Consider the following 12,800-nt stretch of genomic DNA (forward strand, 5'->3'; position numbering starts at 1 on the left):
ATCATCTATGTATTTCTTAAATTTATGTATCACGTCAACATTGGATGTCCATGAAACACAATAGGGACGAGTTGAAGTGCGTAGTTACCAGTTGAGACCAAGTTGAAATGACTAAATGTATACTCTCAAAGTTAGTGAGATCAATTTTAAATGTCTATTTATATATTATACCAAAAACATAAATTAACTTACAATTCAACAATATGGTAATTAAAATAAAATTCATATGTAAAATAACTCGACATATGGTGAATGGCCAACATGGATTGTTGTTGGATGGTTCAAATATTGTTGGTATTCTTTACATCTTGTCTAGATGTTTCAAGTTCAAGCTCATTAAAATGGAAAAATAGAAATAGGCTCTGCAATATGTAAATGAATTTAATAGAATCTCAATACAAATATAAAAAATCTGACAAATGGTGAAATATGAGGTTGATAACCAACTTAATTTGAATTCTCTAGTCTAGTTAATATAAAGCGTACAAGTTATGAATATATATTTTTTTTGTTGTTTGGTTGATGATTTTCACAGTAAAGTTTTAGATTCTTTAGTGAATAAGATATTTACATTAAGTCAATAAATATAAAACATTTGTACGTTTATTAAAGTAATATGTATTTTCAATTTAATATGCCAACTCTAAAAATTACATGTTTAGAAAGATGTTAACACTCTATACAAATAAATATTTGCATATTAATAGACCAAATCTTCCAGCTGTTATCTTAATATCTCTATATATATACACAAAAGTGGCTAAAATTATTCAGATTATAATTTTGTTCCCCAACCAATAGACAAAACTTAAGAAGCCAACTACATGGTATAGCAGCAAAAATAGTTAATGGTGGTTGGATGTCTGATTATAAATTATTCACTGCTAATTAAATTGTATGTAAATGGTGTTGTTCAACCTCTCCATCACATTTTTTTTATTTAGTCATATTAATCATCGTAAAATTAGTTGTAATTATTTCTTAATTAAGATTTAGGTGGAATTGGCTGTCATTTGAAATTATCTTTTGGGAATATAATTAGTCGTTGTTGTTATAGTACTTGGCTGTCCAAACTCAATAATGATTTCTATGAGTAGAAACACAGGAAAAATTTACAAAAATGATATTTATCAAACTTTGATTGCTAAATTTAATGAAAATGGTGAAAATAAGAAATATTTAAAGAGAACTCACATTTATTTATTTTACCCTCCCTAGGAGCTCCCACCCATTTTGCTCCCTTGGTGACTCGAACTCGCAACCTTCAAGTTGGAAGTGAGGGGTGGTAGTACATATTTCATAATTTTTATTATTTTTTATCTATTTCAAGAGTCTAATGCAAATTGCCCTTGACTATGCAAAATAGATTATTTATACCCTATATTACATTTTAGGATAAAAAATGCCCCCGATGTTATCTCAGGAGACCACAAATACCCTCAAGAGTTAACGACCCAAATTTTTAAATGCAACTGAGAATATTATACAAACTATATTTGAAACTTGAGGATGTTATGTTAGAAAACATATGATTGAAAGATAGAACAAATAGGATAAACACATACAATCTTAAGACATCTACTGTCAAATCCAATTTTTTTGGTGTTAGAAACATACTAGAAAAAAAAACTCTTAATTCAATACAACTACATCTGGAAAACCTGATAATCCAAATTCAGATAGCATAAAACCATGTAATTGCTTATCTAATATATGCACATCTTGGTGAGCCACAAGCTTCATAGTAGTTAGAGAACCAAATCAGTTGACACATGGACATGTTCTTATTCATCAAGCCCATATTCTTCTCCGAAATAACTATCAACCAGCTCGTTCGCCATGCTCCTGAGTTCTTCATTTTCATGAAATTGATATCTTTCCATTGCATCAATACCATCTTCCCTTTCAACGAGCTTCGGACCCTCTCCATTTGGCATTCCTCTCAAGACCTGTAAAAACAGAAGTTACAAGAGACAATGGGCTTTGACTATGCAGTTAGGATAACTATCATCCGTCGTATCCATATCAACATACAATTGAAACAACACAAGATATCAAGTCAGCCAGGGCAGAGCTACATGATCCAAAGAGGGTTCAATTGAATCTCTTTCGTTGGACGTGCAAATAGGGTAAAAACAACTTTTTTTGAATATATAATAAGTATTTGAATCACTTTACACAAGAAAGCTTCTAATGTAATGGCAAAAGTTGGATTGAAAATTGCTTTAGGTCGCAGATTCAAATCCAAGAGTGGAATTCTTACGGTTTTTTGAATCCCCTTGATTCTTTTCTTTCTTGCTCACTGCAACATCACTGAAATCTAATTTTATGACCCTAGAGCAACTAATGATGACTAATTTGCTGGAATGAACCATAATCAACAGTCGTTATCTATCCAAGTAAATATAAAAGAGTGTGTGTGTGTGTGTGAGAGAGAGAGAGAGAGGTAACTCCTTTTACTACCTTCATTATGATTTTTTGTTGGGGTATGTAAACCATAAAACACACTCCGTTTATATAGGGAGAAGAAAAAGAAGCAAATAGAATATAAGATTGATCAACAACAACCATCCTCTGCTTACCAGCTCAATGAATTGCAGTCCCAATCTCGCTGCCTCAACATCAGCAGATCTTACCAAATCCAGAAAACCAGTTAGGCATCCTCCATGAACAAGATTGACCAAGTGGTCAAGAATCACATTTGGCCTTCCAGAACCTTCAGCAGGGGCAACACAGATGTTTCCCAGGACATACGCTACCTCCTTTTTTATGTCAAATGCAGCTTTAGAAAGAAGATTTAAAAGAAGCGGCATAGCTTCACTTGAATATATCAACCGCTTATGCTCCACTGAACCAGCAGCTATATTAGATAGCACCCATGCAGCTTCCTGGACATATTCAGAACTTCTAATAAACAGTATAACAATCTCTAAATATAAAAATAGTAAGTACCATTAGCATACCTTATTCAAGATGCGGTGTTCACTCTTTAAGCACTTTACTAGTGCTTGGATGGCATCACCTGGTAATATTAAGTTGTTGGAGGTTTAGATGTCATATAGTTTCTATGCCAAAAAAGAAGGGAGAAGTTCAAAACTAGCCTGTTAGCGCATGTCTCACAACAAGAACAAAATTAGTTATATGAGGTTCACCAGCCACAAGATTTCCCAAGCTCCGCAGCACCTGATTAAACCATAGTTGTCAAAGACTCAACATTAATGACATACACATAGAAGAAGGAGCCACATATCATAATGATTAACAAAAAGATCCACATCTTCCATCAGCAACACTTACCTAAAAGGCAACTGAACAATGAGATTTAATTAATTAATTTCTAGAAGTCAAGAAATTTAACGATTATTTACCACACTAGCTCTCAAAAGCCATCAAAAGCATTACACGGGACTTATTCTAGACTCTAGTTATAATACACATTCTGCATCAACTGTTATTAAAGCAAAATCTTGTGCTAATCATGAAATAACAAGAGCAAGTGTAGCTCTTTTTTTTTTTTTTTGAAACTGGTAAGGTTGAAGAGCAAGTGTAGCTCTTTTTCATACTAGAAGAGATATGTCATCATGACAACACCTTGATGGGGATGCATTTATAACAAGTAATGCTCTCTCTCTCTCTCTTGGGGTGGGATGGGAATTCAAGGGTTCCAATGATGCTGTGAACCTGTGTGACCATAATTTGATTCCTGTAAACCTCGTTTGACAAAAGTAAACTGACATGATCATGATATAAAACAAGTGCGGTTTTGACCTAACCTTTCAGTAGTCACTAATCAAACAGTATAAACTAAGAGAAAACATATAATATCGGACTACCTGAAATCAAGTTTTCAGAGATATCTTTGAAGAGTTGACAACTTAATACATGTGAGTCCTAAAATTTAAAATTGCCTGCGGCAACATCTGGATCGAGAGCAACCACTTTTCAGGATTCTTTCCTCCATGTCGTAACACTAAAAGTGCAGCTTACTATCTTATCCTTCAATTTCATAAGCAAAAATAGTGTCCAGCAAGAGCTACAGAAACTCAATTAGCAATCCGAAGTTGAGAATAAGGACAGCGGAATTGAAAATGGGGAACAGAAAACCCAAAAGGAACACAATGTTGCTTGTGATCGCATATATTTTCTATTCAACAAACAGTTTTAGTTTTTCAGAACGACACTTATCCTTTCAATTTGAGAGACCCAAAAATGAAGTCAGATTAGTCTTTTTATTCCATTAGTGATTTATTTAATTTTTACTTTTATTTTGACAAGTTCCATGTGATTGTTCTCAAAGCTCAGCAAGTACAAATAATAAGAATCTTTCTGGTAACATAAATCCACCAAACCCATAATATTAGTGTGCATGTTACCGGGATAAGCAGTTGCAGACTAGTTGACATGTCCAATATTTCTACCAGTACTTGTACGAGATCACTCTTTGCCAGTATTGTAGTTGCAACATTTGAAAGGGCAGTGAGATACACAACAACCCATGCTACTTCAGTGGCCAACTCATCATCCCTGGATGTGCCCAGCTAAGTAATTAGAAAAAGACATTGCAGAAAGATATCGGATAATTTGAATAATTATCTAATTTTAAGAGGCAAGCTACTTCTCCTTACGAGGTCAATAGATATTACCATAACATCTACAACAACAAAAAAATTAGTGTCATACACTTATAAGAAAGTATAGCAAACAAATGACAGTAAATTAAATGCATATCTTTGTAAATTGTAACCAAAAATATAACAGAATTCAATAGAGTATATATACAGATATACTCTATTATATACGGATATACCAGAAACCAGTTAGTTGGCACTCATAAGTACTGCCTTCACTAGTTTTTTTTTTTTTGTGTCTGTGTCTGTGTCTTGGGGGGGAGGTAAAGTAGTTTATTCAATACAAGGACTTTGGGCATAATTCAACTCTAAAAGTCAGCTTATGAGGGTAAGGATTGCCCAAAACCATATAAGGAGATAAACCCATCCTCAACCAATGTGGAACACTTACCACCTCCGCACAACCAGGCCTGCCAACTGAAGTGTGCAGTGCACAACACATCATAGGGGCCCAACATTGGGACATACAATAACAGGGATGGACCTGGCTCTATTGCCGTGTACACAAATGGACCTTGATCAAAACTCAACGACAAAAGCTTGCTCATGTGGTGAGAGACAAACAACCCATCCCTCAACCAATGTGGAACACTTAGCAGTAGTAACATTACCAACAAGGTACAGTAGATAGTACAAAAAGTATGGACTTGTACATCACTACAAAGCAAGTGACTCCGAAACAACCTACCCTTTCTTTAAATGTCGAACAATTCTATCAGGTATTCCATCAATTTTTATCAACTCTGTTGCAGCTCTAGGATCTGGTCCCTACACAAAACAAAGAGGATCTTACATTTCAAAAGTTCAAAAAAAATCAGAAGACATCATGTTCAAAATAAAAATAAAAATCAGAAGACATACACTCAAGAGGGAAAAGAAGTAACAAGTAAACCATTCTCTCAGATTGTCAAAAAGAGTTGGTAGCAAAAAGCAAGGTAATAATCAATTTGCTTTTGGTTATCACCTAAAGATGAATTGTACTGATGGGACAGACAGTAATTTTTTTTCAAAATAATCAGATAATATGCACAATAAGGAAAGAAACTTCATTCTTGAACCTTGATTAGGTTTGATAATGCCCAAGCAGCTGTTCTCACTGTTGACCTCTTGTTAGGCAGCAGCATCCTTGCAAGAGCTGGTAAGGCTCCTTGTAATAGGAGAACATTTCTCAGCTCTTCACTTTCACCAGCAACATTTCCCAATGCCCATGCACACTGCTCCACGACATGTAAGGAACTCTTCTCTACAAATTAATAAGAACAAAACAGTGAATAATTAATCAAATGTAAACTTAACAAAAGAAATATCAATTCTATCCATTGTCCCAATAACTTAACTGTGAAGAAGCAATGGCTTATATGGTTGACGTCAGACCCTGCTACTGAGGGAATAACTACTCTACGTTATAATGCTTGATCTTTATCACATAGAGACAATAATAAAATGCCATTAAGTCTTTACAGTCAATGTGGTACCAGAGGTGAAATTTTATTGCTTAAAGTCTGATTAATTTCCAAAGGATACAATCAGATATAAGGTCCAAATACGATCAATTTTTTCTCTGGTGGCAAAAAGTGCCATTATGTGTCTCCTTATCTCTGTGGTACCCATATTTTCACTGGTCCTTTTGTCAATTGGTAAAAAGATGGTGTATTACTTTTGAGGAAGTTAATTAAGCAATCAAAGTCGAATGTGTCAATCCGTTTACGGCCTCAATCTCCAAGGGCATTATTTGGCTGTTCTAGCTCATATTTCCAAATGAAGCAAACCATTAAGGGGCCGTTTGGTAGAGTGTATTAAAAAAAAAAATGCATTAGCCTTGTGTATTAGTAGTACCTTGCTTGGTACTATTTTCCAACCTATGTTTAACTAATGCTTGCATTAGCATAAACTCTATTGTGTATTAAGGTGTGTATTGCTAATACCATGGATTTCTAGGTATTAGCAATGCAATAGTTTTAATGCATGCATTAACTCAATTAAAGACCCAATTGCCCCTCAATACCTTCTTTATGTCTTTTCCACCATAATAGCGAAGGGTATCTTTGTAAATAATTTTTTTAATGCAATGCATTCGATTTTTAATACATCAAACCAAACAATGCATAAAAATAATCTATGTATAACTAATGCAAGCATTGCTAATGCAAGCATTACTAATACACCCTATTTAACATTATTTTTATACACTCTACCAAACCCCCAAGTCTTTTACCAACATTCTTCTTCTTTCTTTCTTCTTTCTGATAACCGAAAAATCTCCAATGGACAGTAACGCACATTTCGAAACTCGGTGGTTAATGGACCGGCCACTTTATCCTTCTCCACTTAAATACCAAGCTTTTCTTTATGGTAGGCCAGTAGGATTTGAACTTGTGACGCGCACCTAATCCACACATCGCATATTGTGATCTTACCACTAGATCAAAGCTCGGACTTCCCTAGTTTCTTGTGTTCATGACACTATCCTGACATGTCATGATCATAAAGGGTTGATCAATTTAAATAGCACCTTATCATTTCTGGAGCAAAAACTCGCAAAACTAAAATACCTTTTTAGAATAAAGGCGGCAGAACTCTGGTACACTGGATCCGGACTTATTCATCCTCTAAGGATCCAAATCTTTCATTTATTCCTATATAATTTTTTTGAAACTGGTAACATTTCATTTATTCCTATATAATGGGGTCTTTTAAATGACCTAGCACTATATAGGAGATTTGTTCACTAGATCAACTTTCTCAAAATCACACAACCTGATATATCATTCATTTTTAGCGTGGTTAGCCAGATTCTGCCGGCTTCTTGTAACAGACGTTGGTATGCTTTGATGCGCATTCACAGGTGTATCGATCGCCATGATAAGGACTAATTATTAAAAAAACGGAGGACGTGTATCAATTCTTGGGTATTTTACTTCCAGGCTCCAGCAAGCAGAAATTCCCTTGGATAGACAACTCACCTCATCGAATCTCTTAGAAAAGTAAAAACCAAAGATGTGATGACCAAACCAAGCGTGGACCTAGAGTATTGAGCCATGGCCTTAACCACGTGAGGGAATACGATAAAAGTTGTTTCTTAATAAGCTAAAATCCAACGGAAAATTGATACAATTAAGCCACTACAAATTCCCACGTTTTGTCAAAGAAAGAGAAATAGATTGTTGGCAAAATATTGACCAAAGATATGTAGCTATGACTTATGAGTCATCAAGTCAGATGACCAACTAGTAAATATTCTTACATAATTCCAAGGTCCCAGAACTGACGGCATCTAAAAAATTATATTTTTTAAATTACATCAATCTTTGTAATTGTGGTAAGGATTTGTGAGAATCTTCAGATAGCTTAGATAAGGTAGATGTATTCTGGAATTTTTCTGTTGTTGAAAAGGGAACCCACAGCGCTATCTTTTGGGGGCCGCATAGGGCAAACCCTGCTCCTGTGCAATAGCCCGCAAACCACACATGAGAGGTAAATTGCACTAGGCAAGCCCCGTGCGACGAGCATACCCCCCTGTTGTCATAGGCAAGGGGTTTCAAAAGACCTCCATCTAGTCACTGTGTTAATATTTCATTATCTGTATTATATGTACTTCAAACTCGAGGCTGGATATGGTAATTTCAAGAAATAACTTAAAGTATACTTGAAAATCAAACTGAAGAAAGAGAGACTTCCACCAACCTCCTAGATGAGCCACAAGCAATGGTAATGCAGGCAACAAAGCTTTGGTTTCCTCGGGTTTTCCAGCAGCAATATTAGTTAGGCACCAAGCAGCCTCAAGCAACTACATCAAGATAATGACCCAGGTAAGACATTGACAATATATAGGTCTCAAGTCATTGAAATTTTTTCCCATTTTCTTTAAAAGAGAGATAAGGCCACCATTAATCGCTTGGTTACCAAGCATGAGAGAGAAATTTCTATATGCGATGATTCAGTAACGTGCGTATAACTTGTTAACAGAAGCTGCAACATTGTGTGAAATCAAGCCAATGATTATCACAAAGATTTGACCAAATAAAAGTGTGATCTTCCATCAAGCACAAAGCAACTCCCAACAAAGCCAAAAGTACAACTATACAAGTATGCTATGTGACATATGAGAAGTCTTTAAGAAGAAATCAAAACTACTTACATTAACAGTCAGCAGAAATTTTTAATGCATTCCTTTACCTGTTCATCTGGAGAGCCAAATGAAAGACACTGAATAAGAAGAGGTATAGCTCCAGCCTGTAGGGCAGCTTCAACAGGAGGGAATTCCGACCTAGAGAGAAAGCGTCTCAGCTCACGAAGAGCATTCACCCTTTTCTCTGTTGCCCCTTTACCCCTAGCAATTGTGAGACTTCACTTAATCAGTAACTGAAAGGGAAAACATATGGCATGATGAACTGTCAAATACATAAAGCTTATAGCGAATCACCGGTGAAGACTACAGCAGAAATCATTTTCAAGTCCCCATCCAATAGTCTAGGGGGAGCTCCAAAGATCAATGGCAAGGTGAACTCTGGAAGGACCACACAATTCTTTATTGAAGTACCTCTACTACAACAAGCCTTATGCTTCAATCCCAAACTAAGTTGCAGGCAGTTACTATACCTATTCACTCTATCTGGTTCTGTTTCTTTCCGACACTTAATATTTTATCTTTTCATACAGATTAGATATTTTCTATATATCACACTTATTCCTATGAAATCACTAACAAGAAATACACCAAGAATGTTATATGAATGGGGACTCCATGAATAGTCAATGAGGATTAAAGGCGTTAAAAGAGGATAGAGTAAACCTAACATCACACGAAGACAATGAAAGTAAACAGAAGCAATTACAACTAACCAAGATAACTGAAATTTAAGATAGAAAACAAAATGTAACACAAAAAGCTACTGTTCGCAATCAAAATTTCTTCATAGCAAAACAAAAAGTATTCTCCATACTGGTAGGCAACATCAAGTTTTAATTCTTCCACAGCTGCCGAAGTCAAGGCCTCCAAAATTGCTTGATCTTCTTCAATCATCATATCACTATCATCAATAGAGGCCTCATCAAAATCACCACTAACTCCCACTCTGCATAGCCGCTTTGTACGCATCAGGGCTTCTCTCCTTTCCTTCCCCACTGTAACAGCATGTTGCCGTCTTCGCTGTGCTGCAGCATTGCCAACTGAAAAAAACCAAATTCACACTAAATCAAACAGAAACAAGACATCCATTCAACACATAAACATAACCAAGTTCAAATCTTGAAACTTTAGCAATTAGGAGAAATGAACAAAACTTCACTAACCAACTAATTCTTTAGCTAAGAAAAAACCCAATACCACAACCAAGCTTATATTTTTGTTGGACATTTAATCAAAGATAAAAACTTGGTCTTTACATTTCAAAACTACCAAGATTGAATTTTTTTCAACATAAACTGAGCAAAATAGGATAAAAAGGAGTTTCCATACCTGAAGCTTTGATGGGGTCTCTTTTATGAGAAACCAAACCTTCATCTGCCATAGTTTTGATTGCCCAATGAACTCTTCAAATGGGGGATTTCGTCAATAGCAGAAAATATGATAACTTTTTTGAATTAAACGAGAAGTAGGGTTCTTGAAGTACCAAAATCTTTGGGTTTTTTAAGAAAATGAAACATATCTTGCACTCAATTTAACGATGAATTTTTGGGAAAATTGAATTCCAGCTAGGTATAGTTGGGTGCGTTTTTCCTATTGTGTTTTCTTTTTCTTTTTTTCTGTTGTTTTTGTATTTTTTATCTTTTTGGTTTTTGTTGTTATTATTGATTCTCAAAATTCTTCTTTTATAGTCAAAAAGATTCTGACATGAAAATAAAATAAATTTAGAATGCAATTTATAGGAGCCTTTGACGACCTTTCCTTAGCGAGAGATTTGAGATTTGAGATTCGAGTTTTGGGTATGATTTTTTTTTATAGGTAGCGTTTTTTTTTAACGGGGTCTTACATAGCGCGAATCAAAATAATTAAGTTTTAATATGGAAATCGAACATCGGATACAAAATAAATTATAAAAGCCTTTTCTCCCGCTTTATCAATTCACTAGTTATTCACTAAAGGGCGGATTTAAAATTTGAAGATCTTGGATGTCATAATTCGAGAAAATGATCCTTAATGTATGGCAGTTGAAATGTTTTGGTCCTTTATCTATCCCACTTAATGGATATAGTCCTTAATGTATGTAAAATATGATCATTTTGGTCCTAAACCTAAAACGTAATACTTATTCGTTAACTTTAACGGGAAAAACTAAAAAAGCATCCTCCTCCTCTACGCACTCTCTCCTCCTTTCTTCCTTGGCGTTGCTGCTTCTGTAATTGAATTTCTATGTTCTTTTTTTTTTCCAAATTGGTTCCAAACAAAAATTAAATTTCTTTTATTTATAAGAAGCATATATTTTAAATTGATTATGAAAACTCTTAAAAGTAGTATTGTCTGTGTTTGTGTTGCGTTTCTTCCATCAGGTCTGCCCAATTTCTCCTAAAATTTTATCAGATTTCACCCCTTTGAATCGACGAGGCTTATCATTTACCTCCATGGATATTTTAAATCGTGATCTTAAACTTGATTCTTGTTGTAAGTTGGCCAAATTATTATTTTTTTCTCTTTAATCCCCTTCATCATCAATGTCTATTTTTCTCTGGGAGTGTGTGGGAGTTTCTTAAATTTTAAATTGTTTTGTTGAAATCCATGTCGTGGTAGAAGCAGTAGCAGGGAGGAAGAAATGAGGAGAGAGAAGGTAGAGAATTTGAGTTTATCTGTTAAACTTTAACGGATATTGTTAAATTTTAGGGTTAGGACCAAAATAATCACATTTTATATACATTAAGTGGTATATATCAAGGATCAAAACACTTCAACCTCCATACATTAAGGATCATTTTGATCATTTTCTCGTCATAATTCATTTCAAATAAAAGAAATAGGTTGATTTGTTCAGTTTTGAGTTATGATTCAAATTGTTCGATCGAATATGTATGTTTAGTAATATCGTCTTTTAAATATTTTGAGATTAAAAATACTTAAGTAATTTAATTTTTCTTTTATGATATATTAAATGAAATTTCATATACATTCATTGTTAATTTGTTATATATAAATTCGCACATACGTGCATTGGACATATGATATCTTAATATGCGTAAGAATATTTTCTTAAAGAAATAACGTAAATGATACTAAATGTATATGTGATATAACTATACATAATTATAAATTATGGAAAAATGATAAATATTATCGTCAAAAACACATTTAAATTTATAATTTTTCGAGTTTCTTCATATATGAACTATCATGTATGCAAGGTCTTTTATCGAATTATCACCAACTTTTTGTTAAAACGGTACACTTTAACTATCAATTGTTTTCCTTTCTACTAAAATCTCACATATATGATGATTCAGATATACATCTCAACAAAAATAAGATATTTTAAATATGTTTTTGACTGGTTCTTTAACTAATTTGACTGACAAATATGAATAGACTTTGTTTAGATTTGATCAGAGTGAATGGAATTAGTCTATGGTATTATAATATTTGAGATGCATCGCTCAGAAAATTATTATATCCCAAGTTCAAACAAAACAGAGAATAATTAATTAGTTAGAAAGTAATGTATTGTTGTTACAATTTGTCGTCACATATATATATATATAAAAAAACTAATAATTGTTGTTAAAAATAAAATAAAATTGGGACTTGGGAGTAGGGTGAGGGAAAATGTAGGTTACAAAGTATGGAATCGGGACTGTCATCTACAAAGTGAAAGTTCAAATAATTAATCAATTAAACTATTAAAATTTTCTATAAATATATAAACTTAAGATATTTGTTTGATTTAAAATAAAAATTAAAATCAACAAAATATTACATTTAGAACGTGTGCAAATTAACCAAATTTAAATGTGCAACCCCCAAGAGCTGTTATAAAAATGAAATGTTACTATTATAAAATTAATTGTAATCTCTTCATCTAGATAAAATTAAGTGAATCTATTTAAGAATCATGTTAATTTAAATTAAAAGAATATAATAATGAAATTGAATTGTACTGTCATTACGTATATGGAGTTCTTTTTGACAATTTTGAACAATATGTATATAATTAAATAAGGGTGATTATAGATATGTACTTTTGAAGA

The 12,800-nt window shown here is 33.7% G+C and overlaps 1 protein-coding gene across 1 annotated transcript; it reads right to left on the reverse strand.

Moving 5' to 3' along the window:
* Positions 1–1,626: 1,626 nt before the first annotated feature.
* LOC102578358 (importin subunit alpha-9) lies at positions 1,627–10,423 on the reverse strand. Its single transcript, XM_006338998.2, has 11 exons — positions 10,087–10,423; positions 9,572–9,797; positions 8,805–8,958; positions 8,313–8,415; positions 5,687–5,871; positions 5,317–5,396; positions 4,374–4,524; positions 3,102–3,183; positions 2,964–3,022; positions 2,583–2,888; positions 1,627–1,949 (listed from the first exon to the last, which is right to left on the reverse strand). The coding sequence occupies exons 1-11, from the start codon at positions 10,136–10,138 to the stop codon at positions 1,785–1,787; spliced, it is 1,563 nt and encodes a 520-aa protein (XP_006339060.1). The 5' UTR covers positions 10,139–10,423; the 3' UTR covers positions 1,627–1,784.
* Positions 10,424–12,800: the final 2,377 nt, after the last annotated feature.

This window comes from Solanum tuberosum, unplaced genomic scaffold (genome assembly GCF_000226075.1).
Source record: "Solanum tuberosum cultivar DM 1-3 516 R44 unplaced genomic scaffold, SolTub_3.0 scf00008, whole genome shotgun sequence".
NCBI lineage: Eukaryota > Viridiplantae > Streptophyta > Magnoliopsida > Solanales > Solanaceae > Solanum > Solanum tuberosum.

Bases quoted from the DNA above. Each gene is read 5' to 3' on its own strand.
- LOC102578358 (XM_006338998.2), bottom strand. From the start codon at position 10,138: ATGGCAGATGAAGGTTTGGTTTCTCATAAAAGAGACCCCATCAAAGCT. The intron at 5,872-8,312 runs GTTGGTGGAAGT...ATTAATTTGTAG, and splicing joins GCTTGTGGCTCATCTAGGAG to AGAAGAGTTCCTTACATGTC. The intron at 3,023-3,101 runs GCTAGTTTTGAA...TAATATTACCAG, and splicing joins TGTGAGACATGCGCTAACAG to GTGATGCCATCCAAGCACTA.